Source organism: Myotis davidii, unplaced genomic scaffold, assembly GCF_000327345.1.
Source record: "Myotis davidii unplaced genomic scaffold, ASM32734v1 scaffold19, whole genome shotgun sequence".
Lineage (NCBI taxonomy): Eukaryota > Metazoa > Chordata > Mammalia > Chiroptera > Vespertilionidae > Myotis > Myotis davidii.
In genome coordinates, this window is record NW_006289854.1 from 310,309 (window position 1) to 333,591 (window position 23,283).

At 44.1% G+C, this 23,283-nt stretch overlaps 1 protein-coding gene across 1 annotated transcript in view; it reads right to left on the minus strand.

Annotated features, from left to right (window-relative positions):
- Window positions 1-7,902: 7,902 nt before the first annotated feature.
- VRK1 (vaccinia related kinase 1) overlaps window positions 7,903-23,283 on the minus strand; it is a 48,270-nt gene continuing 32,889 nt past the window's right edge. Inside the window, exons 9-13 of the mRNA XM_006762709.2 lie at window positions 22,479-22,599; window positions 21,937-21,995; window positions 19,518-19,696; window positions 13,409-13,499; window positions 7,903-8,315 (exon numbers count right to left, since the gene is read on the minus strand). Of these exons, the coding sequence (XP_006762772.1) occupies window positions 8,284-8,315; window positions 13,409-13,499; window positions 19,518-19,696; window positions 21,937-21,995; window positions 22,479-22,599 (482 nt within the window). The 3' untranslated portion in view covers window positions 7,903-8,283. The remainder of the gene's footprint in view (window positions 8,316-13,408; window positions 13,500-19,517; window positions 19,697-21,936; window positions 21,996-22,478; window positions 22,600-23,283) is intronic.

Genomic DNA, 23,283 nt, shown 5'->3' on the forward strand with positions numbered 1-23,283 from the left:
GAGCAATGCGATTCTTCCTTTAAAACAACCCCTCATTCGTGTATCCCACCTAAACGTCATTTGTTGAGTCTCACATCCTAGACATTGGGCATCAAGGATTAAGTCTGCAGACAATTATTCTCCTGGTATTTCTGTGAGCTTTTTGGGAAAGGACAACATATAGATAGTAAGTTATTTTAAAAATGTCGTTTATGTGCCCTGACCAGTTTGGCTCAGTGGATAGAGTGTCGGCCTGCGGACTGAAGAGTCCCGGGTTCAATTCCGGTTAAGGGCATGTACCTTGGTTGCGGGCACATCCCAGGGGGAGGTATGCAGGAGGCAGCTGATCGATGTTTCTTTCTCATCAATGTTTCTGACTCTCTATCCCTCTCCCTTCCTCTCTGTAAAAAAATCAATGAAATATATATTTTTTTAAATGTCATTTATGAATGTAAATAGGGAGGAAACAGGAGGGATTCTAAGCCAGACTGATGAAATCAGGGAAGGCTTCCTGGAGGAAATGAGACCGGACTCTTAAAAAATCAGTAGGGCCTTAGCCGGTTTGGCTCAGTGGATAGAGTGTTGGCCTGTGGACTGAAGGGTCCCGGGTTCAATTCCAGTTAAGGGCACTTACCTTGGTTGCAGGCTCCAACCCTGGCCCTGGTCAGGTGATGGCAACCAATCACAACCAATTGCAACCAATCAACGTACAATGTTTCTCTCTGTCCCCCCCCCCCCGCCCCCCGCCTACTCTAAAAATCAATGGAAAAATATCCTGAGGATTAACAAAAAAATTAAATACATTTTTTTAAAGTAGGAATTACTTGGTTGGAAAAGAGGAGCAAGGGCTTTGGGGAGAGGGAGTGCCATGTGCCGATGCGAGGCCTGACGGAGTGGCTCATCTGAGAACTGCGAGCCCTTTCTTTAGGTGCCCCCCCCCCGCCCCCCGCATGTGCCCCGAGGGGCGGGCCTCTGTCCCCAGCTGGGTCTGCAGTGTCTAGAGCACCTTCCTGAGCCTTCCTTCTTGTTGCCCTTGGGGTAGGATCGTGACTCAGAGTCCTAAGCCTGCACCATTTTTAGAAAATAGCCAATAGGAGAGAGCACACAGTCAGAGCTCCAGAGGTTTCTAGGGAGATGGGTGGGAATGAAGCCAAGGGTCCCTGAGGCGCTGGAAGAGGCCCGGTGACTGAGGGCTCAGAGGCCGCAGGGAGTGACTCTCTGACCATCACAGGAAAGGTGGTAAATGCCGTCAGCCACCATGAGGGGCTGGACCCTGCACTCCCGTCTCCCCGTGGGCACGCATGTGTCCATAGGCGCACGCACACACACACACACACACACACACACACATATAATTACTGGGGGAGCCTGGGACGGCTTGTGGGCCACACACACACACACACACACACACACACACACACGAGGGGGTGTTTTGCTAGTATACTGGGTGAAACTCTATGCACCCATTTTAAATGGTTGTGAAGATGGTGCCAGCGAGGGAAAAGGAAAGGTTCTTAATTGTTTCTTTGCCGTGGATTCTTTCCGTTTTTAATGAAACAAATGAAAATGGGATTCTTTTCTGCCCAGATTCCTTGGAGGCCCATGATCTCCAAATGTAAGACTTTTCACTACTTACCTGGACTCTTACTGGGTTTGTACCATGTACCATGTGCCTATACCACCTATGCAAAAAGTGCCTGTTTCCTAACAATTCGTTGAAAAAGATGTACAGTGAGGTACACACCTCGGACACTCACCAAAGCCTCCCCGGCCACCCACCATCACAGTGGCGGGTCCCCTCTGCTCCCCTCCAGTCCTCCGGGAAGCCACCAGCCCTGACCTGTGTCTGTGACCTTTCCGTTCTGCGTTTACCGAAGGGCGATCAGTCACAGACATTTCCATGGTGGACAAGTGCTGCCATCTGAACAAACTCGGTGACAGGGCCTCTCCTGCCCCCTTCCCTCGGGCTCAGGCGGGCCCTCGGCTCAGACCCCTGCCGCCCTTCACCTGGGTCACGGCCGCACTCTCACTGACGGCACCTCAGCCGGCCAGCAAAAGGCCGGGGACGCAGGGCGGTGGGTGAAAGCGGGCCCTGGGCCTCTCACAGGGGGACCTGCGCACACCTGGTGTCTTTCTCTAGCACATCTTGGGGGATTCGATGCCAAGGGTACAATCAGGACAAACTAATGTGCGCAGGGTGGTGGGGGCGGGGGCTGGTTTAGGAAGCCATAGCAGCGATGAGCACTGTCGCTAGGCCGCACGTGCGGGGGGCCATGTGCTGGCTCGTCTGCAGTTCTTTTTTACTGTCTGGCAAAACGTTTTACACACGAAACCCAGCAAGACTACAACTCTACCAGAAGGTGCCTCAGATGGCTTAGCTAATAATTTTGATCCACCAAAATGGAGAAAAACATCATTTCAATGATTCACTTTTCAGAACCTGTCAGTGTTAAGTAGGAATATTAAATGCCCCTTTCTTCCACCCTCTGTCACCATCGACCAGACAAAACCCAACCCCAAAAGAACCCTCACAAAAAGGAAAAGGGGGCAGGGGTAGGCAGAGACATTTTTATCGATTTCAGAGAGAGGAAGGGAGAGGGAGAGAGAAACATCAGTGATGACAGGGAATCATTGATTGGCTCCTCCTGCACGCCCCACACTGGGGATCAAGCCCACAACCCAGGCATGTGCCCCGACCTGGAATCGAACTGTGACCTCCTGGTCCATAGGTTTACACTCAACCACTCAGCCATGCCAGCCGGGCGGCAGTGGCATTTTTCAATAAAATCTTGTTGACATTAGTTTCTTGCCCCTGGAAGTTGCGTCCGGCTCACCTGCCACTTTGCTCGAAGAGAAGAAGTCCCTTCAGAGCGAGGGGGAGGCTGAGTGGCCGACGCAGAGAGGGAAGTGCAAGCCGCCATATATTGGCTTTTGTCTTAATAGCCTTTTAACCAACTTTGTTAATGGACTGAATGCAATTTAGATATGGAACTTGGCTAAAACATAGCTTCAATTGGCTATTAAAATTTAAGAGCCAACTAAGACAGCTAATTACGAAAAAAAGCGCCAGCGATAATGCTAACAGAATTAGTAATAGCAAATGACAGTCTGTCTCGCCTTACTCCCACGGGAGTGCCTCATGGAGGAGAAGCCAACCAGACACTTGTGCGGGCCTAACTGCACTGCGGGCCTAACTGCACTGCGGGCCTAACTGCACTGCGGTCTGCGCGGATCTGGCCGGGCAGGCTATGGGGGAGTGTCAGGCTCGGAACAAAGCAACTGCCCCCTCCCTGTACCTGCTGGGGCGGATCGGGTCCCGGGGCTGTCTTCACGCAGTTATTCCTGCATGAGGAACACTCCTGGAGAGTCTAGCGGGGACGGGGGGGAGGAGGGAGACACAGACTCTCCCTGGTCCCGTGCACAGAAGTAGGTGCTCCTTAGGCAGGCGGCCTGAGGACCAGTGACACCTGTGGGTGGAGGGGCCGCTCAACTCGGGGCCTCAGCACAGACGCCCTCCTGGCCCCGCGCCTGGGAGCACGTGCCGCGCGGTGGCCAGGCAGCGGAGCCACTGGAGTCTTTAACATCCCCTCGTCAAGTGCTCCCTGCTGCGCCTGTAAATGTCAGTCCGGTTCTTGCACGGCTGCGCGCACAGATTAGAAACAGCAGGAGAGCGGGGACTGCGGCGACAACACCAGGAAGGACACTTGTCTTCGTGGCACTGCTCAAGTGGTTCTTGGAATGCGGGGCCCCGCTGTTTTCTAATATTTACACACAACTGGAGTCGAGAACAGCAAATGCAGTCTCCAGGCAGCGCTTCTTTTGTTAGGGACTCTTCATTCAAATGGGGAGAGCAACAGTAACACCGGGAAAAGACACCACTTTTTAAGTTTCCTATTTTCCCCCAATTTTGCTGCTAAAAGACCAACCGGGTATTAGGGCGGCTGCTCGCTTAGCTTGACCCCCCTGCACACATTTCTGGGTGCATCTCACAGCTCGCTGGGAGCAGCAGGGGCCTGGGATCCCTGGCCTCACCCTGGGCTCTCCTGGCTGTGGCTTCTCTGACCCCCACAGCACAGAGCCCGGGAAACCACATCATGGAACTGCGGCCACCTCTGCCTCCTGAGCACTTTGCATGACATATCAAAGGCTGATGTGCAACTGCAGCACCTCGAACAGACAACTTCTGCCAAAAACCTGGTTAGAAACTTTAAAAGGGGAGTGAGACCACTGGGACTATATGCCTATCTTTCAAAATGTCTGCATGATCCTTCTTTAAATTACAAATGGTGGGATAAATGACATATTTTTATCCTAAGCCTTTACATATCCGCCAAGGCTGTTGGACTAGAGCCCCGTGGGGCTGCGGGAGGAGGGCTGTTGGGAGGGAGCAGGTCCTACCTCTGCAGGTGCTGCCCAGGAAGGACACAGTCCTTCCCCAGGGGTGACTGGCGCATGAGCACCAATGTGTTCAGGGGAGCTCATCACATAAAGAAGGCAGAGCTTTTATTTGGGGCGAGCAGGGGGAGGAGAGGGGGACTAAAATGCCCAAAACACAATGGTCCTTTCTTAAGAGTCTGGAACACGCATTTCTCCATCCAGGAAAGTTCAAGTGACCGGCCCTCTCCCCTCTGCTCACCACGCTGTGTGCAGAGCTTCACAAACGAGGGCACAGAGCAGCCTGTGCACTGAAGGAAAACACAAAACCCACAAAACTTCACCCACGCAGCCGCCTGAACTGCGAAATGTAAGTCGGCGTGAAGCAGGACTCAAAACAGCACAGCCACAGGACCAGAGTCTGACTTTTTACTTTTGACGAGATTATGTGTAAACTTTTCTTTCATTTTGATCTGTTAATGCACACTGGGCAATAAATAAGAATTAGTAAGTTAAATGGCATTAATAAATCAGTGTGGTGGCATAAGGACAGATCAACGAAACTGAACACTCAGTCCAGAAACAGACCCCGGCGTGAGAACGTAATATGTAACACAGCAGACATCCCAAACCAGGGCAGGGAAGAAAATCTACTTAACAAATGAACTGAAACCACTGGTTAGCTATTTGGAAAAAAATCCGTTGTGAGTCTTACCTCATGGCATACACACACTAAAGTAAATTTCACACGGATTAAAAATTTGGAAGTATTAAAACAAAAAACCTAGAAAAAGTTATGGTACATATTTCTGATTCCAAGATGGGAAAATTTTCAAACAGTGGCAGAATTTATCATGAAAAAGATCAATAGATTAAGCCATAAACATCAAGCTTCATAAGAAATACAACAATAAAAAAATAAAACAGAAAAAGTCAGCAACGAACACGATGAAGGGTTAAGATGATTACTATACAAACAGTACAGCCACTCCATAGAGAGAAGAGAATGAGCAGATTACACGTAGAACTGCTCAGGTTTACCCGCCATTAAGAGAATTTGTTAGCGAATTATGAAAACTAGTACTACTCAGGAGACAGGAACGTGAGGAGCACGCTGATGTACCAGACAAGTAAGGGTCCAGGACAGATTTTACAAGGCAATTGGACAACAGGCATCAGCAACCTTCTTCCGTTCTTCTAGTCTTTGGCAAAGCGGTTCCCTTCAGAAAATCTAAAGAAATATTTGTACATGCGGGTAAAGGTTTCCGCCCACTTTTATTAAAGAGTATTGCTTATACTATTCCATGCTGAAAACAACTTAGATGTCCAATATTAGGGAAATGGCCATGAAGGTATCATAAATCCATAAGAAAAAAATTACACTTATTATACTTATCTGTAATAACATAGAAAATATTAAAATTTGCTTTAAAAAGCAGAATATAAAGCTGTCTATCAAGTCTGGTAATTATTTCAAGATAAAAGTGCCTGAACAGACTAGAAAAATCTCACATCCACAGTGGTTGTCGGGGGTGGTACGGACAGTTTCTTTCTGTATGTTCTCAATTTTCTACAATGACCATGTGTTATTAATACTTCTTGATAACCAGACTAATAAAGGCCACTAAAAATAGAAGCTGAAAGGATAACCAAGCGTACAATGCTCAACTGTATATACAGACACACACCAAATGCATTAATTTACTTCTATTTCCGCCACTGCTATATCACTGCGGCTCAGGTCCCTACAGGCAGTGAACCTAGTAACTCTGAGGAAGCCGCGGGCTGGTCTCAGAGGTGACCCCTGAGAGCACCGGATGCTCCCTTCCCGCAGGACTCGGGCAGATGCACAGGCAGCCTGGCTGCTGCCGGGACCCGGGGCGCACGGCTCCAGTGCGTGAAGGCCAGGAGCGGCACAGGTGTTGGTCCTCCACAGGCCTGAGAGAACGGCCAAGCAGGTGACAAAACGTGCGAGGAGCACACGTCAGATATGGAAGCCCAACTGTGAGGGGGGAACAAAGAATGGCGAGCCCCCGACTGCGGGGACTGGGAAGAAAACAGAAACAACGCAAGATGCACAGAGTTAGCGCAGAACCGGAAAAGGCAAAAAACACGAAAGCATAACTCCGATGGCAGGGAGATTATTCACCCTTTTTTTATTTATTTACTTAACACAGGGGGTAAGAAAAACCAGCCCAAAGCAGGGAAAGAAAACCAGCAGCAGAATCAGACTGGCTACTATGGCTACTAGCTCTCCATTTCTGCAGTCCTGCCAACAGAGGAACATTCGAGAAAATGCCAGCACTTGTAAAAACAATATGTGAGGAAATATTTGTTTTCTTAATATTTAACCAACAGGTTTTGCTATGTTTTTGTGTTTTGAAAAACAAAAAAGGCTAAGGCATATACACAAAAACACACCACACACATTTGATCCTATTTTAGGCGTCAATGTGTTTGAAACAGAACTTGAGAGTTGATTTAAGTGTTACAAATAAACTTGGGACCATAGCACTGGCGAGGACTAAATCCAACATTCTCCAGAAAGCAGAAGTCTCTGCCCAGAGCCGAGTTCCCTCTTCTGGAAAGACACAGGGCCCTACAACTTCGCGAGGCTTTTGAGACTAACCTCACAGGAAAGTCTGCCGTCTGTTCCACACCCGTCAGTGTCTGACCACGTCAGGGGCCCCTGCTTCAGAGGCCCCTGCTGCAGGGACAGCTGGATGTCCACATCCGAGAGTGCAAGTTCCAGTCTTTGTGTTGATCCAGAGCTGCTCACACTTGGTACAACCTGGACCATTTTTAGCTGAAGACATCCCACCCGCACTTACTAAATGAGGCTTGTCCTAAGCAGTACAGAGAATCACCAGTTTAACATGCTACTCAGATTTTGAATCTGTATTAGAAATAAATGCTTAAAGACTTAAATACAAGTGTATATCTACACCATCTGAAAACCCTGGACATGACACAGCTGGTAAGGTGTGCCAACATTTAGCGACGCCAATCCAGCCCCAGGTTCTCTAACAAAGCAAATCTTGAAACTATTCATAAACGTTTAAATTCCAAGTGTTCGTTTCCAGGGCAACTATAAAAAGTCCACATCTTAAAATTTCTAATCACCAAAACTTTCAACTGCTTGCTTTACTATACAAATATGATATGCTACAAAAAATGAAACTTTTAAGAAAAATAATCTGTGAATGAACAATTAGACATAGAGATAGACCCATTAAACAGACAGACAGACAGAAAGCTATAGAGATTTATTGCACAGCGTTTCCTTATGGAAGTGTCTATATATAAACTCTGTGACCGTGCCATCACTTGGCAATTACCCCATCTTCTTCCCACAGAGCCTGCCCACTTACATCATTCTTACATAACCTCGCTTGCAAGCATGTGTATTCGACCAGCCCCACGTGCTCATTACCCACCTTTTCTTTCACTTCCTTCCCCTTCTCTGTATCTCCTGCCTCATACAGCAGGTGCTTACATGCTTGTGGGACTGAACAAAATCAATAAAAACCAAACATGGCCACAACAAACTGAACTTGTATCAAGCAAAAAGACCCCTTTATTTGAAGTTTCGCATTTCCTTAAGAGGAAGGACTCGGCCAAACATTTGACCCTCTGAGAAATACACACAACTGGAAAGTGCACCTCACAGCAGTTCTTCTAAGTACCCAGACCTTTCCCACAGCCGGGCAGCTTAAAGAGTACATGCAACCTAAACATTCTGGAATTTTATAAGTTAGCCTTTAATAAACTGTACAAAGCATTTATTCCAATAAAAAATTTGTTTTTCAACGACACAGGTATTTCCCTGTTACCCCCACCCACAAGACCCACATGAAAACACGCACAACAGAAAATGAAGAAAAAGCCGAATGACAGGAAGAAAAGAAAAACTGGCTCACAGCATGCGGTTTACTTCTGGACTCTCTTTCTCCTTTTTGAACCTTGAAGAGAAAACAAAGACATTTCAAACAGTAATCATTAACTTACAAAAGCAAAAGAACAGAAATGTAAGTATTTCAACACATTGTTACTAATATTTTAAATTTTATTAACCATGCTGATTAGTGGAGATGAAATTCATACACAAAAGCGTAACTGTTAATGCCCCGAAAATGGCAAAAATATGCTAACAAAGTCTCTCTCCAAGTTCCATCGGCTCTCCCACCGGCAAAACAGTGATTTCCTGAAGTGCGTCTCCCAAGGTGTATGTGCAGCAGGAACATTAAGCTCACGTACGGCAGAGCAGAACGTAAGGACTGTCTCCGTGGGCACTGACGGGTTAGGCACACTAAGGGAAGCAGGAAGGCTTATTCTAAAGGTGTTGCCTTTGACACCTGCCACCCGTGCTCTCAGGCAGGCGAGCATGGGCTCCTCAACAGCTTTCCACCAAGAATGACACAGGGGCCACTGAGCAGCCTCTAGGAAAGCATCACACCTGACACTGGGCTAAGGGACTTCCGACAGTTCCGCCCCGACCGCTCCTGGTGGACTAAACCAGCGTTCTTTATCGAGGGCAGGGAGTGCTGCTGCCCAAGGACTTTGTTCCCAGCCACCCCACGCCACCCCGACGCGAGCACGGCAGTCAGAGGGATGTGGCTAAGGCTGATCTCGATGCCTAGGACACCTAATGTTGCGCTCTGCCAGGACGCAGCAATGGCCTCTGTGAGGGCAGCAGGTGGCTCAATATCAATCAATGCCTGCATCGAACGAAGAGATCAATACTTCCTTTCTGACATGGACAAACACTGTGAACCTAGGACAAAGTGTCTATCGCATATGACTAATAATGAATAGTGCCTAAAGGATTTCTGATTACAGATTTATTTAGTCCCTTAACTGGAAGATCAGCAATTTAAAAATCAGTGTGTTTATTTTTCCAAATTCTAGTTTCTAGTCAATTGCCATACACTAAATCAGCGACTTCCAACTGGTGGGCCGCAAGAATTTTTAAAACATCTAGCACCTGACTAGTTAGGGGCACTGACTTTTCCCTTAGATCAGTGGTTCTCAACTTTCTGGCCCTTTAAATACAGTTACTCAGGCTGTGACCCAACCATAAAACTATTTTCATTGCTACTTCATAACTGTAATGTTGCTACTGTTATGAATCGTCATGTAAATATCTGATAGGCAGGATGGTCTTAGGCGACCCCTGTGAAAGGGGGGTTCGACCACCAAAGGGGTCGCGACCCACAGGTTGAATACCGCTGCCTTAGATTGTCAAATAAAAAAAGGACAACAGCCAACCCCACAATAGCCATCCGGTGTGAATAAATCAAAATTATACCTATTTCTTGGTCAAATCATCAAAAATGTATTTTCTGGTTTGCTGCTGAACTTCAGTAATCAGTTTATGTGTGCTGGGGGATGAAAAGAGTTGAAAATTGCTACACTAAATTAAAGCAAATTTCAAAGGGATATGAATATCTTTTTTTTTTCTGCCACTCAAATACATAGCCTGTAACTATGGTTAGTTTAAACTGAGTTTTCTCTTCAATGTTTGTTATATAGCCTTCTTTTAAAAGTATCCTGTGGTAGATTTTTAGTATAGTTTGAGAATTTCAAAATTAATTTGGCATAGAAAACCGAGAGTGCTGTGACTCTGGGACTGATGAAACGGGCGATCCCAAGATCCAGGCCAGAGTCAGCACTGGGCACAGGAGCCTGTCCATGCCCTGAATGCAGCCACACACTCAGCACGCCGAAGCTCACACGGTTACAGCCGTGTTCAAGCAGTACTGTCCCACTACCGTCCTAGTTTGACAGGTCACTCTTAAACACCATTGCTGCTCACCCTCTTCCATCTAGATTTAAAGTTCAATGCCACCACCACCTGGAATTTACTATGTAATCAGTATATGCAACTTACTTTGCTGCACGTATCAATTCCATAGTTTCCTAATAATCAATTCTGACTGCTGCAGAGAAAAGTCGATTTCTCATCTCTTTAAAAAATATACTCATTTTCATAATACACTACTAGTGGTAAAAGTTCTCATCACAAAACAAGTATGTGTGAGATTTAAATTTGAAAAATAAAATATACAAGTTTGAGATACCCTCCTATGATTTTAATAATGAAGGAAAAAACAAGTGGGAAATGTCCATGTATGGAGGGTGCCTTTAAAAATACCTCTTTTTACTAGAATATAGATATTCAAGAGGTAAATAAAAACCATGTTTACATCAAAGAATCCTCAAGAATGATCCAAAATGCAAGGTACTTCAAACCTAAAACTAAAAGCACCCACAAGACTTCTGTTGTGTACTGACCATTCTATGAACAGTAGGGACAAAGGACACTAGCCATAAATATCATGGTGACATTAATTTTTAGTCCAATTCTGAAATCCTGGCATGGTTTTGAAATGCCAGAATACACATGGTTTTTATAAGTCTTATCATTTTGTGCAGGAAAGAAATTACTTGCAGCAAATAACCAAATTTTCTCAATTGGTAAAAATTATGCCTTGCATAAAAATAAAAGGATTAGGGCCTCTGTTCTTCTTGAAAATCGCCCGTCACCCCCTCTCCGTCTTTGAGAAAACCCACACAATACACACTTTGAAAGCTTTCAGAATGTGTTCGTACACAATAGACCCCCAACTAGTCTAAATGAGTTTAGGTGTATCAAGAAAATTATACACGTTTTAAAATGGTCTAAATAGATATTAAAGGAAAGCTGCTCCCATTTTGCTAGGCACAGCATTCTGAAAGATCACACAGTGAGAAAAATCTCTCACCATATTGTAAACCATAAATTGTGTTTGAAAATAAAATTGTTAATGAAGAAACTGACATTTCTAAAGCTGCTGTTGGAGGTAACCATTCTTCAAACACATTTATGACACAAAATCTTAAAGCTCTAAAACAGTATTCAATGAATTGGATTACTTTTTTCTTTAAATCAAATGTAATAATGTGCCTTCTTCAAGTTTCTTTAAACTGATGAATACAAATATATATACATTTTCCTGTGCCCTTAGTTTGTGTGTGTGTGTGGGGGGGGGGGGGGGTGTTGTTTTTTTGGTTTTTTGGTGTGTGTGGTTTTTTTTTGACTAGAAGCAGTAGTATTTCACCATCTCAGGTGATATTTCTCTCATTTTTGAATATTTAGATTGTAAAATACCTTAACAAGCCTTTTACTTTAGGGAGAAAATGAATTACAATGGGAAAGTAGACAGCATCTAAGTAAAGCAATTCCAAGTTTATGTGAATAAGGCAGAATCTGATTATTCTTTATCTGCTTTTTTATACCAAAAAGATAGCTGGATTGCTCTCCTTAAATTAGCAATGGGATTTACTCTCTTCTTTTGTCATTATTAAATAAAACAAAAAAACTAATATATTTTCTCACAGTAAAAAGTATCAGTATAAGGACCTCTGATTAAAATTTTAGGTATAAAAAACTCATTTATAATTATACCCCAATTTAAAATCATTTAGGTTTCGAAACAAACCCCTCTGATGCCCAGCCAGCAGAGCCCAGGTAACGATGACGCCAGGCAGTGGAGAAGCCCGAGTCCCAGACATTTCTAAATGGGTGTCAACCTTACTAACACTGCAGGACGTCTCCTAAACGAAAACCGCCAGGTTTAGAACCTAGGGGGGTTTTTAAAGTAAGACTCTTGCTCTATCTTTATAAATGCTATTTAATTTTACTCCCACTCACTGCGGGCTGCTGCTCGCCTCTGGCTGAGACAGGCCTGGCTGTACTGCTCCTCAGGGCTCCTCACTTCCTAACAACATGAACACGGCAGGAGGAGGGAACCGTGCAGAGCAGAGGCAGCAGCAGAGGGGAGATGGGCTATTCAGACCCGGGGACCCGGAGCGAAGGGACACTCAGTCTCCAGAAACCCCCGTGTTCTCGAGTAAATCCAGGTGGACCGCAGGATGCTCTACCCAGAACACACGGTGAAGAAGGGGTGAATGGAAGGGGCAGAGATGGTCCTCCTGGCAAGTCAAATGGCTGCCTCCGCAGCGCGCCCTGGGCCAGGGCAGAGGGGAGGTGCAGCACACCCCGGACCTGGCCCAACAGAGCCTCGCACCTCAGTGAGACGTGACCTAAAATAAGCATTCCCATTAGAAACCAAGGGCAATGCAATACCAGCCCAAGGGCCAGGAGAGCAAGGGCACGTAGCCAGCGTGGAGTCAAAGGAACCTGGGACATGTTTCCCTTCCCTGGTCACCCCGGGCCTGCCTGCCCCTCAGAGGAAGCCCACCGCCCAGCCTGTGGCCTCGCTCAGGTTAGCTCTGGACCCGCTCCGCCGGCAGCACAGCCTGTGAGGCACCCGGTGACTTTACACCCTGCTTTTTGGAAAATGATGATGCAAGGCTTTAATCCTTGCACCTGAAGTGTAGAGAGAGAAAGGCTGGCACTTTGTGGGAATGACCAGGCAAGCAGAGCGGGGCAACTGAGGGAAGTGCAGGAACTAAGGACTGACCCCTGGTGCTGGACATGCGCTCCTCTCCATCCCACGCGTGGGAATGGAGAAAGGCTGAGAATCAGGAGTGCTGGTCTCTAAGGCCACCACCTTCTCAACGACGTGGTCATTTTTGTTTAATCCTCACCTGAGGAGATGTTTGATTTTTTAGAGAGAGGAAGGGAGAGAGAGAAGCATCAGTTGTTTGCCTCCCGTTTGTGCCCCGACCGAGGATCAAACCCACAACCTAGTTATGTGCCATGACTGGGAATCGGACCCGCAACCTTTAGGTGTACGGGACGATGTTCCAAACAACAGAGCCACGCGGCCAGGGCACAACAACTCTGCCACCTGAACACTCGGGGTTTTGGGCTCCATATCTGAAAAACGAGAGAAGCTCCCGGCGCCAACTTCATGGTCACTGTGAACAGTAATAACACTCTGCGTGTCCAAAGCCCTGTGATACACACTGCACAGATGGAAGGCCTTCCCCTACGATATTGTATTATGAAGTCAAAAGGTGACGACCCGAACAGCGGAGTCCTATTAGCGGAAGGTAAGGAAACCTCATTTACGCGCGGAGAGAAGTCACAGCGAGACCGTCCACTTACGCGTCTGCATGGCTTCCTCCGTGTGCGTGTCCGAGCACTCCATGTCTTCCGCACCTGCTTCTGTGTGCTTCTCAGCCTCCTTCTTCCGCTTCTTACATGTGAAAACGTAAAGAGAGAAAGCTGTGGTCTGATGGTCAAAGAAGTAAATACTCACACTCACTGTATATTAGTATACATTATGAACCTATACAGGTGTGCTATCAAAATACACAAAACACATACACAGTAGCCCCCCTTCTCTGAGGGCTTATGTTCCAAATCCTATATATAGTGCGCGACATTTCCCCACAAACACACACCTTTCCACTTAAAGGGAGCACCTGACAGCTTCTCCTTGGCACATCCGAATTGCCGGCACCACCGCTCTTGCATTCTGGGGCCATTAGTAAAATAACTGTGATCTGAGCGAGCACTGTGATACTGCGACAGCTGCTCTGACAACCCAGACGACCACGGGGTGACTAACGGGTGGTGGAAATGCTGGCCGATGGATGGCTCACGCTTTGGGCAGGATGGCAATAGTTCATGCTACTCAGAGCAGAGGGCAAGTTAAAGCTTAAGAATTGTTGATTTCTGAATTTTCCCATTTAATATTTTCAGGCCATGGTTGACTGCAGGTAACTGAACCGAGGAAAGAGAAATACGGATGGGGGCTACAATACACAACTTCAAGGTAGTGGGGGCCTAAGAGAAGGGGGGCAAAGGCAATGGGATTAGAGAGCCTTCAACTACTCAGTGTGCCTGAAAGGTGGGTCTGTTTGCTGTTACCCGCATCTAACTTTTTATGCCTCACATAGTTCATTATGGAAAGCTGCGTTTTAACCCTCAGGACTGGGGATACAGAAGCTCTCTTAAAGCCCAGTGTTTTATAAACTTGGCATCGCCCCTCTCTGAGGCCAATGATACTTATTCTCCAATTTTACAGTGTGTATCTATGGGGGTATATGAGGCAAAGCTGCGTTTTAACCCTCAGGACTGGGGATACAGAAGCTCTCTTAAAGCCCAGTGTTTTATAAACTTGGCATCGCCCCTCTCTGAGGCCAATGATACTTATTCTCCAATTTTACAGTGTGTATCTATGGGGGTATATTTCCTTCTGGAATGTTTTTATTAAAAGTTTAACAGGGCCAAAAACCTTGCTGTAAGGAAGGATCTTAAGAGTACACAGGTCTGCTAAAATCTCAGAAATGGTTGGTTTTCCCACCATTCTCTCAGGCCTTTCCTATTTTCTACTTATTTTTCCAGTTGAGTGTGACTTAGGAGAGTTAATGGTTATATTCTGTCACCATCCATTCTTCCCAACTGTTCTTTCAATTCCTTATTATTATTTTCTAATACTATACTATTTTCTACCTAGTTCATTCCTGTGTAAAGTTTTTAAATCACCTAACATCTCTACATGTAACTATAACTATAGAAGGACCTTAGAGATAATTTAAAACTTTGCATTTTGCATGTAACTTTATCCCATGTAGTCTCAAATTTCAATGTGTTAAAATGCAAATTAAAAGTCAAAGCTTCTCTAGGTTGCCTAAAATAAGTGTGTGTCATGTAGGGAATCATCTGATACTTCGCAAGTTTCACAGATTCACTTCGCATCAGAATGTCCTCATTTATATTTCCTAACAATTAACATTAAGTTGAACCTCATCTGAGAACCTTCCTTGCTTCGGGCCATTGTGCGTGTGGCTATAAGAGTGTAATACCTGCTGACAGCACATTGTTCTTCCTCCTAATGGCAACCATGGCTCTGTTCCGAAGAGAGCTGCGCAGGGAGGCCCAGCTCCGCTCAGACCACATTATCTTAACCCTCCAAACGGTCAGAACTGCTATTATCTCTGTGTAACAATTAATCCCACTGTTCCCAACGATGCTTAAGGCGGCTGTGAACGATGAGGACTCAGAGACACCAGGCTCCTAAAGAAAAGGCTCCACAAATACAAACCTGAGGACTGCACTGAGCTTAGGAAACGTCAGAAGTAGCATCTGCTGAGCAGCTTTGGGGAAGGAAGGACCCCTTCTCAAAGAGAGCGGCCCTAGAGGCTGCGACTTCCTACAACGGATGAGAGAAGGGGCAGTGCCTCCCATCCTCCCTTTCCAAAGTGCCGCTCCGTGATTGCCATCCCAGCCCTGCTGGGCTGAACAGATTGGTTCGATAATTACATACAATAACTGCAGTGGGCAGGTAACCCTCAGCTGGCACGGGCAGCTCCCCTGTGAGGGCTTCCATATGCAAACGGCACTGATGGAGTGCATTAGGTGCCTCCTCCCTCCGGCGCGCAGGCCTGATTAACGCCGGCCAAGACTCCAAGGTTAGCATGTCAGCAGATTCGTGATGCATTAGGCAGGAATAAACACAGACACTTTTGTTCGTCCGGGCCAAAATTAAGGAGGAATATTTCAGTACTATATTGCTTTCCACACAGGAGAAAATGCTTTCTGCAGGTTTAGGAGGGCAGATTTCTACATGCTCATCATAGAGGGAGCCATCCAATACCCTCTACCCAAGAGCCCAATGCATTCATCTTGTTTCAAGCTTATTTAATAAAAAGGAGCTTCCTTCATCTCCGGGCAGGTAAATGACGCAGGAATGAAAATCAGACAGTATTCAACCAACAAGAGAAACACCTGTGATTTCAGCAGGGGCACCAGGTTAGGCCCTGACTTCCATTCACCCGCCTTCAGCTGGCGTCCATGCCCAACTTTCCTGACAATGCATGCCATCTGGATAGGAAGAACCAATGGTCTACAGACTATGATCTATTTTTTTTTCAAAAACAAAAACCTTCAAAAACAAAAACATCTTCAAGTTTAATAGCATCTAAGTACGAATTGCCAGTTACAAAAACAGCCACAGGATGTGAAGTACAGCATGGGGAAGAAAGCCAATACTATGCAGTGACTCCCAGTGTGCATGGTATCAGATAAAAACTGGAAAGGAACCTTGCTTCCTGCCATTGTTGATCAATTCTTATAGGTGTTACCATAACAGATATCTGCTAGGAACACAGAGAAACATGTACTGAACTTATTACACCTGCCCCTTTCCAAAAGAGATTTGAGTCTGAGAAATAAAAAGAACATATACATTTTTTATTTTTTTCCTAAACTTAGTGTGGTAGTCATTTCACAATATATTTAAGTCAAAACATTATGCTGTACCCCTTAAACTTATACAGTGCTGAATGCCAATTATATCTCAATAAGACTAGAAAGACTAAAAATAAAAAATAAGGCATGAGCAAAGATTTCTATAAACGTAAATGCTGTCAGACAAAATCAGCTGAGTTGCAGGAACCAGTGTGTAATGAAAAGAGTCAAGACACTTCAGTTCTGAAGCTTCACTGCGTAAGTCACATGACCTCTAAGGGCCTTAGAAATCTAAAAATGGATTTTCAAGAAATGAATAAAGTTCCAAAGCAAAACTACAGTTAGACATGGATTATCTGAATAATAATCTGAAAAAAAACTAAAAATTATGACAAAGAGTAGTGAGAAAATCCGCTAATTATAAAGATTAACACTATAGTTTCCATAATCAGAGAATCCTATTTAGCTGTGAGCTTCCTAGTAACCAGAGCAGAGAACGCCATCCTGATTGCATACCCCTTGCTAAGGAAGAAAGGGAATTCTAATTTCTCAAAAGAGAAGCTTTTCCTTCTAGAGAGCCCCCACTTCTAGGCCAGTGCAGCGCTGCTTTTGCCAGTTTTAGACATGTGGCATTTACAATTTATTTGGGAAAACTGTTCTAGGGCTTAAAAAAGAAGAAGAAAAAGAAAAGTTTTTTAAAAAAAACTGGTCTGGTCCAATTTTTTCACTTTTATAAACACAAAGACAAAGGGCCAACACACTGAATAACTCACCTATATAGTTATATGGCTATAAAGCAACTTCATGATCTTACCTAATCCTAGCTTTTATTAACTTCTTTTTAATATCAAGAATAGCCCTGTGTTAGCCATGAAGACAAGAATAAAATAAAATGTAAAATGAAGCAGTAAACTAATAAAGGAAACCTAACAGTTCAACTTGGTATTCATATATTCCCCCTATGTGAAGCTTCAGGCGTGTAGGGCATGATCCGACAGGACTTGTCCAGCCTTCTGAACTACCCAAGGACACAGGGGATCAGGCACAGATGTTAGCTCTGCAGCAGACTGACCTACTCAGCTGTAAAGTCAGCCAACCTGCAGAAACCAAATTTCTCCAGCACACAGGTCCAAACAGCGATTTGCAAAGATGGGGGATGGCACTGAACAAGTTCTCACTGCAGCAGAGATCTTTACTTCTCAATCAGCTAAATTTTAGGAAAAACACTCTAGAAGCGAGCTATAAATATAATGTAAAGAAATCTGTCCGGCACACGAGGATGCACGCTGTGTGTTTACCCATGTATGCAAACTGTAAGTTACTGCCTCACTGAAAATTCCATCAGGCTTCCAGTCCATCCCTTCATTTCAAAGCCGAATGTAGCTGTTAGCACACTTGTTGACCACAAAACTGAGCAGATGCAATTAACACAAAACTTGCAGGGGGAAAATGCCTATGTAGATGAAATGTATAATTTTCGATTCCGTGATGAAATTAGAGACCTACTATTTGCCAAAAAGTCAAATTCATGATCCAATTTCAAAATTTCAATCTAGGAAGAATTATAAAAATCTTTTAATTTGCCGTTTCTTGTTTTAAAGAGATAATTTGTTTTAACCCTTTTCCTCATAGTTTGAAATACACAATTCCCAAAGGAAGCTGCTAGAGCTTTCAGAATTAACGACAGTAAGACTGGTCACTAATGTAAAAAATATATTTCTTCTGAAAGTAGTTTTCCTTTTCCATGTAAAAGCAGATGATACATTTTATTAAATGATTTCAAATTACAAAGGAAATCAATGTCAACAATTACTAGAAATAACCAATAAACCAAAAAGTTAATGCATGCCTGTAAAATCTAAATATTAAAGTAATATCAGGAGTTATTTACATGGCTGCATAATACTTCCCCATAAAGTTCACTATTTAACATTTCTCTCTTAAAAAGTAAGCCCCTTATATGCATATACACTGCTTTATACAATGGCATTTTGGTAAAGAGCAAAATCATATTCAAATGGTAAACAGATCAATAAACAATAAACTTTCAAATTGTAACTTTTCAAATGCCAATCTTCAAATAATAAATTCTCTGACCATGCCAACAAAGACAAGATCAACCCTAGGGGCTGACTTGAGGGGGAAAACAATACAAACTGTGAGCTGAGTGCCCCTACCAAAATCCCTCTGCCAGGCACCACTATCCCAAGCTTGAATCTCTTGAAAAAATGTAATCACTTGCTACTGTAGATAATCTATATATATAAAAGCCAAAGCAACCGTTACGACCGACTGACCAGTGAACTGGTTGCTATGACATGCACTAACCATCAGGGGGCAGATGCAGGAGCTGCCCCCTGGTGGTCATTTGCTCCCACAGCAACCTCCTGCGGCTGGCCAACCTCCTGCAGTCCCTCCCCCCAGCCAGCCAGCCCCGACAGGGACTGGGCAAGATGGCCCCAACCGCCGGCCAGGCTGAGGAACCCCACCTGTGCACGAATTCATGCACCAGGCCTCTAGTCTATCTATATATATAAAAGCCTAAGTGACCGTTTGACCAGTAGCTATGACGCGCACTGACCACCAGGGGGCAGACGCTACGACTGGTAGGTTAGGAGGGAGCCCGATTAGCTTGCTGCTGGGGCTTATTGGTCCCGAATCTGGTTCACCTGCATCCTGGACCCAGAGAGGAGGGAGGAGGGAGCCCGATTCCTCGCAGAATCGGCCATCAGTTAGCTTGCTGCAATATTAAAGTATTTTTTCTAATTAATTTCCTTTCAATGTGCACGAATCTGTGCACTGGGCCACTAGTAAATAAGTAAATGTTCATTTTTTCAACCCTCTACATATTTTTATTATAAAGAGCTTATCCTACCCTTAGATAATGAAGATAAATATTTAATTGCCAGCAATCTGTTATTATTTTCTTTCCTGAGCTACTCACTGAGTTACTCTACTGAAATCACTATTTGTTGCAATCATAATCTCAGGAAGTCTAAAGGAAATTCACAGAATTCACCTTTGTTGTCGTTCTTGCTTTCGGAGCTCCGTTCTCCAAACCCCCAAGTTCCAGTTTGCCATCATCCTTGCTTCCTATAGACTTTAGTCCTTGCAAAAGAATGTCTTGTAAATTCTGATAAAGGGGTTTTTCATCATAGTCCAGCAATTTCACTGTTTCCAGGTATTTAGCAATTTCATCTAAAAAAAAATAACACAATTATTCTATAATTTTAAAATCCAAATACAATATATTTATCCCTTACTTTGAAGAAAATAACTTGTGTTATAGTAAAATTAGAATTAAAATGGATATTTTGTTAAACGATCTTTTTTCAATTACTTCTTCATTGAAAATTGTGCTTCTGAACTCAGAAAATGTCAGAATAAAAAATATATTTTGAGGTATGATGTAAAAAAACATTTCTGAAATTGTGAGACGATAAGGAAAAATATATACTTAAAATTTAAACATTCACAAAAATAACTGCCATAGTTTTAAAGCTATCAAAAACACACAGGAACCTAGAATATGGATTATGAAGTAAAATGTGCTTAAGTACAATGACTATCATAGCCAACTTTTAAAATTTGGGTTCTTCATGTAAATGAGAAATAAAACAAACCAAAAACAAGCTGAAAGAAGCAAGGCCTGCTTTTCCCATGAAAGAGAAAAATCACCTTCTGAGTGACAGCTTACCTGTACAGAGGCAGAACCACAGCCACACGGAGAACCTTACTACAGATCACCACCTCTCAGCACCAAGAATCCACCTCTAGGCGACTGACTCACACCTACGCAGCCCCAGCCTCGCCCTTGCCCTGACCTGCAGACTGGTGCACACACTGCCTCACACAGTAGCTCTTCGATGTGGAACTGTCACCTCAAATCCCAACAAATCTAAACCTAAACCCCTGACCTGCCCCTACACCTGCTCCCTGTAGTTTCCCAGTCTGGGTGACTGAGACCTCCATCCTCCGGCTCCTCAAGCCGGCACTCTTCTTCCCACACCCACACCCAACCAATCAAGGGCTCCTGCCAGTGCTACATGCACACGGAACACATTCACTCACTCAAATACATACTAAGCATCCATTACGGATCAGGTAAGATTCTATATACTTGACATAAATGAGTTAAAAAGAGAGAAAACAAACCCTCTTTTCAACTTCTCAATCTGATCGAGGGGCTCTATAAACCTGAAGCATCAGCACTGAGCTTGGTCAACTCCTGAAAATTCCCTCGGAGAGGAGTCCAGGATGTCCTCTTTCACCAATGTGTAAGGCACAATAGTCGTGTGTGCTTTTAGCCAATATAGTAAAGCAAGAAATAAAAGGCACAGAGTTGAATGCCAGCTAGAGAACAATTTATTCACAAACATGAGAGTGTATATAATATCCCAAGGAATCTATTTAAAAAATACTAGAATAGTAAACATAACAAGGTCACAAAAGCAAGTAAGTATATAAAAATCTATTCTATTTCTGTATACTAGCAACAAGCAATTGGAAAATATTTTAAAATATATAGCATAACATTGCATCAAAAGCATGAAACACAATGAAAGATGGGCAAGATTTTTTGCAGAGTAAAGTATAAAACACAGATGAGAGAAACAGAGACGAAATCAAATGGAGGAAATGCCATACTGGTAGACTGGCACCCTCAATGTTGTAACAATACTAATGCCCCCCAATCAGTCCACAGCGAATGCAACTGCACTCAGAGTTCCAGCAGACTGGGGATGGAGGGGTGTGTGTGAATGTGACAAGGTGATTCTTAAATTTACATAGATATGCTAAAGACCAAGAATAGCAAAATAGAAGGGCAAGTTTAAAGAACAGTGCTGGACAACTTAACCTTCCAGATACCAAGACTTAAGATAAAGCTACAATAACTGAGGCAGTATGGCCCAAGAAGAGGCTTTTCCCGACTTCCAGAGCTTACTCCCTAGCTCCTTCCTACAATACTAATGGCAGTGAGGCCAGCCCTGCCCACCCATTTCAAACCCCAGCCCTCCTTCCTACTTCACTCCCTAGTTCTACTCTGTGCTTTCTTCTTTTCCATTGCACCGACCACATAAGATACTGCAATGCACTCGTTTCTTCACTGTGTGTCTCTTCCAACCAGAGCGTGAGCTTCAGGAGGACAGGGACTTGTATGTCTTGTTCACCGGTGTATCTCTGGTGCCTGGAAGGGCCCCTGGCACACAATGAAGCCTCAATAAAGAAACAGCTGCATGAATGAATGAAATTTGGTTCCCCTCCTGAAAGCAGTAACTAAATAAAGCTCAAGTACCCCTGTAGCCACTTCTTTTTTGATGCAAACAGGCCCCATTACAATTTCGCCTGAACTCTCACATTAAGGAATATCCAATGGGCATCATGACTTTCTCTCAGAAAACAAAACCCATGTGAATATATAAGAAGTCTTTTCCTACCTGGCTTATTTTTCTCAGGAAAACATTTGTCCATCAAACCTGCAATATTTTCTCTGTATCTGTTAAAAATTAAAGAATGAGTCACTGTTTGAAGCTTGATGCCATAGAAAGTTACTAATATTTAATAACAGTAAATAGCACACTAAGCAGCACTGTGCTATATCCTAAATATCCTTATAGACATTCTTCTAAAATAAATTGAACACAAGACCAAGAAACCACCCTAGCCAGTTTGGCATAGTAGATAGAGGATTGGTCGGTCTGTGGACTGAAGGCTCCCAGGTTTGATTCTGGTCAAGGGCACATGCCCGGGGTTGCGGGCTCGATCCCCAGTAGGAGGCATGCAAGAGGCAGTCGATCAATGATTCTTTCTCATCACTGATGTTTCTATCTCTCTCTCCCTCTCCCTCTTACTATTTAACAAGTACTTTGTTATTTCTATTTTAGTATCAGTTAAAGCTACAGTTCCAGTAAAGAAATTCTGACTGGGAAACATTTGTCTTATCATGAGCTTCCCAAAATAATTTGTGAGTCTCCTTTACCTAATTTTGGAATCTCTAACATAGTTAGGATCTTTCAAATTATCCTCCCAGGGCAGGTGGCCGCTGAGCCACTGGACCATGCAGTAACCGAGTATTTCCAGGTCGCCACGTCTTGATGGGGCTGTGAACACAAAAGAAGTAGATGAAGCACACTGAAATCATTTTCAAGGTGCAATTTCAATTACATATAAAGCAGTAAGGTAAAACAGTCAACTCTACAGTCTTGTTTTTCATAAATTCTGCCTGCATTTAAAGAAAGTATTGAATATTGGATAATACAAAGAAATAATTTACCCCCCGGCTAATAATTTATTTTAAAACCCAATTGACAAACTCCAGAGTTCCAAACCGAGACTATTAATCTAGGAAATAAAATATAAAATAATGCCACATTTAATATTTAAGATATTAAAAATGCTACGAGCTATTAAGAGTCCCAGAGAACTGGGGGTTTTAGCTCCCCCACAGAAGTGGGCACAGAAAAAAGAAACAACAGCTGAAGAAAGAGACCAACTTATCAACAGGTGACAAAATACAAGTTTACCTGTTATAAAGTTGTAGCTGCATGAAAACTTAGATTTTTAAGGGGAAAAACAACCAACATTCTGATTAAGTTAAAAGCAACCGAAAAGAAACACTCGCTGCAGTGACTGAGCCACTTCACTGCTGAGACACTGGCGCTTGGGCTCAGAGAGAACAGAGGCTGCTGCAGGCATCCGCCTCCCCTTCCTCCCGTCCCACTTCGCCTCTTCAATCTTCTCTCCTTAGTTACGTATGCAGAGCTAAGAACCGTATGGAATCCAGG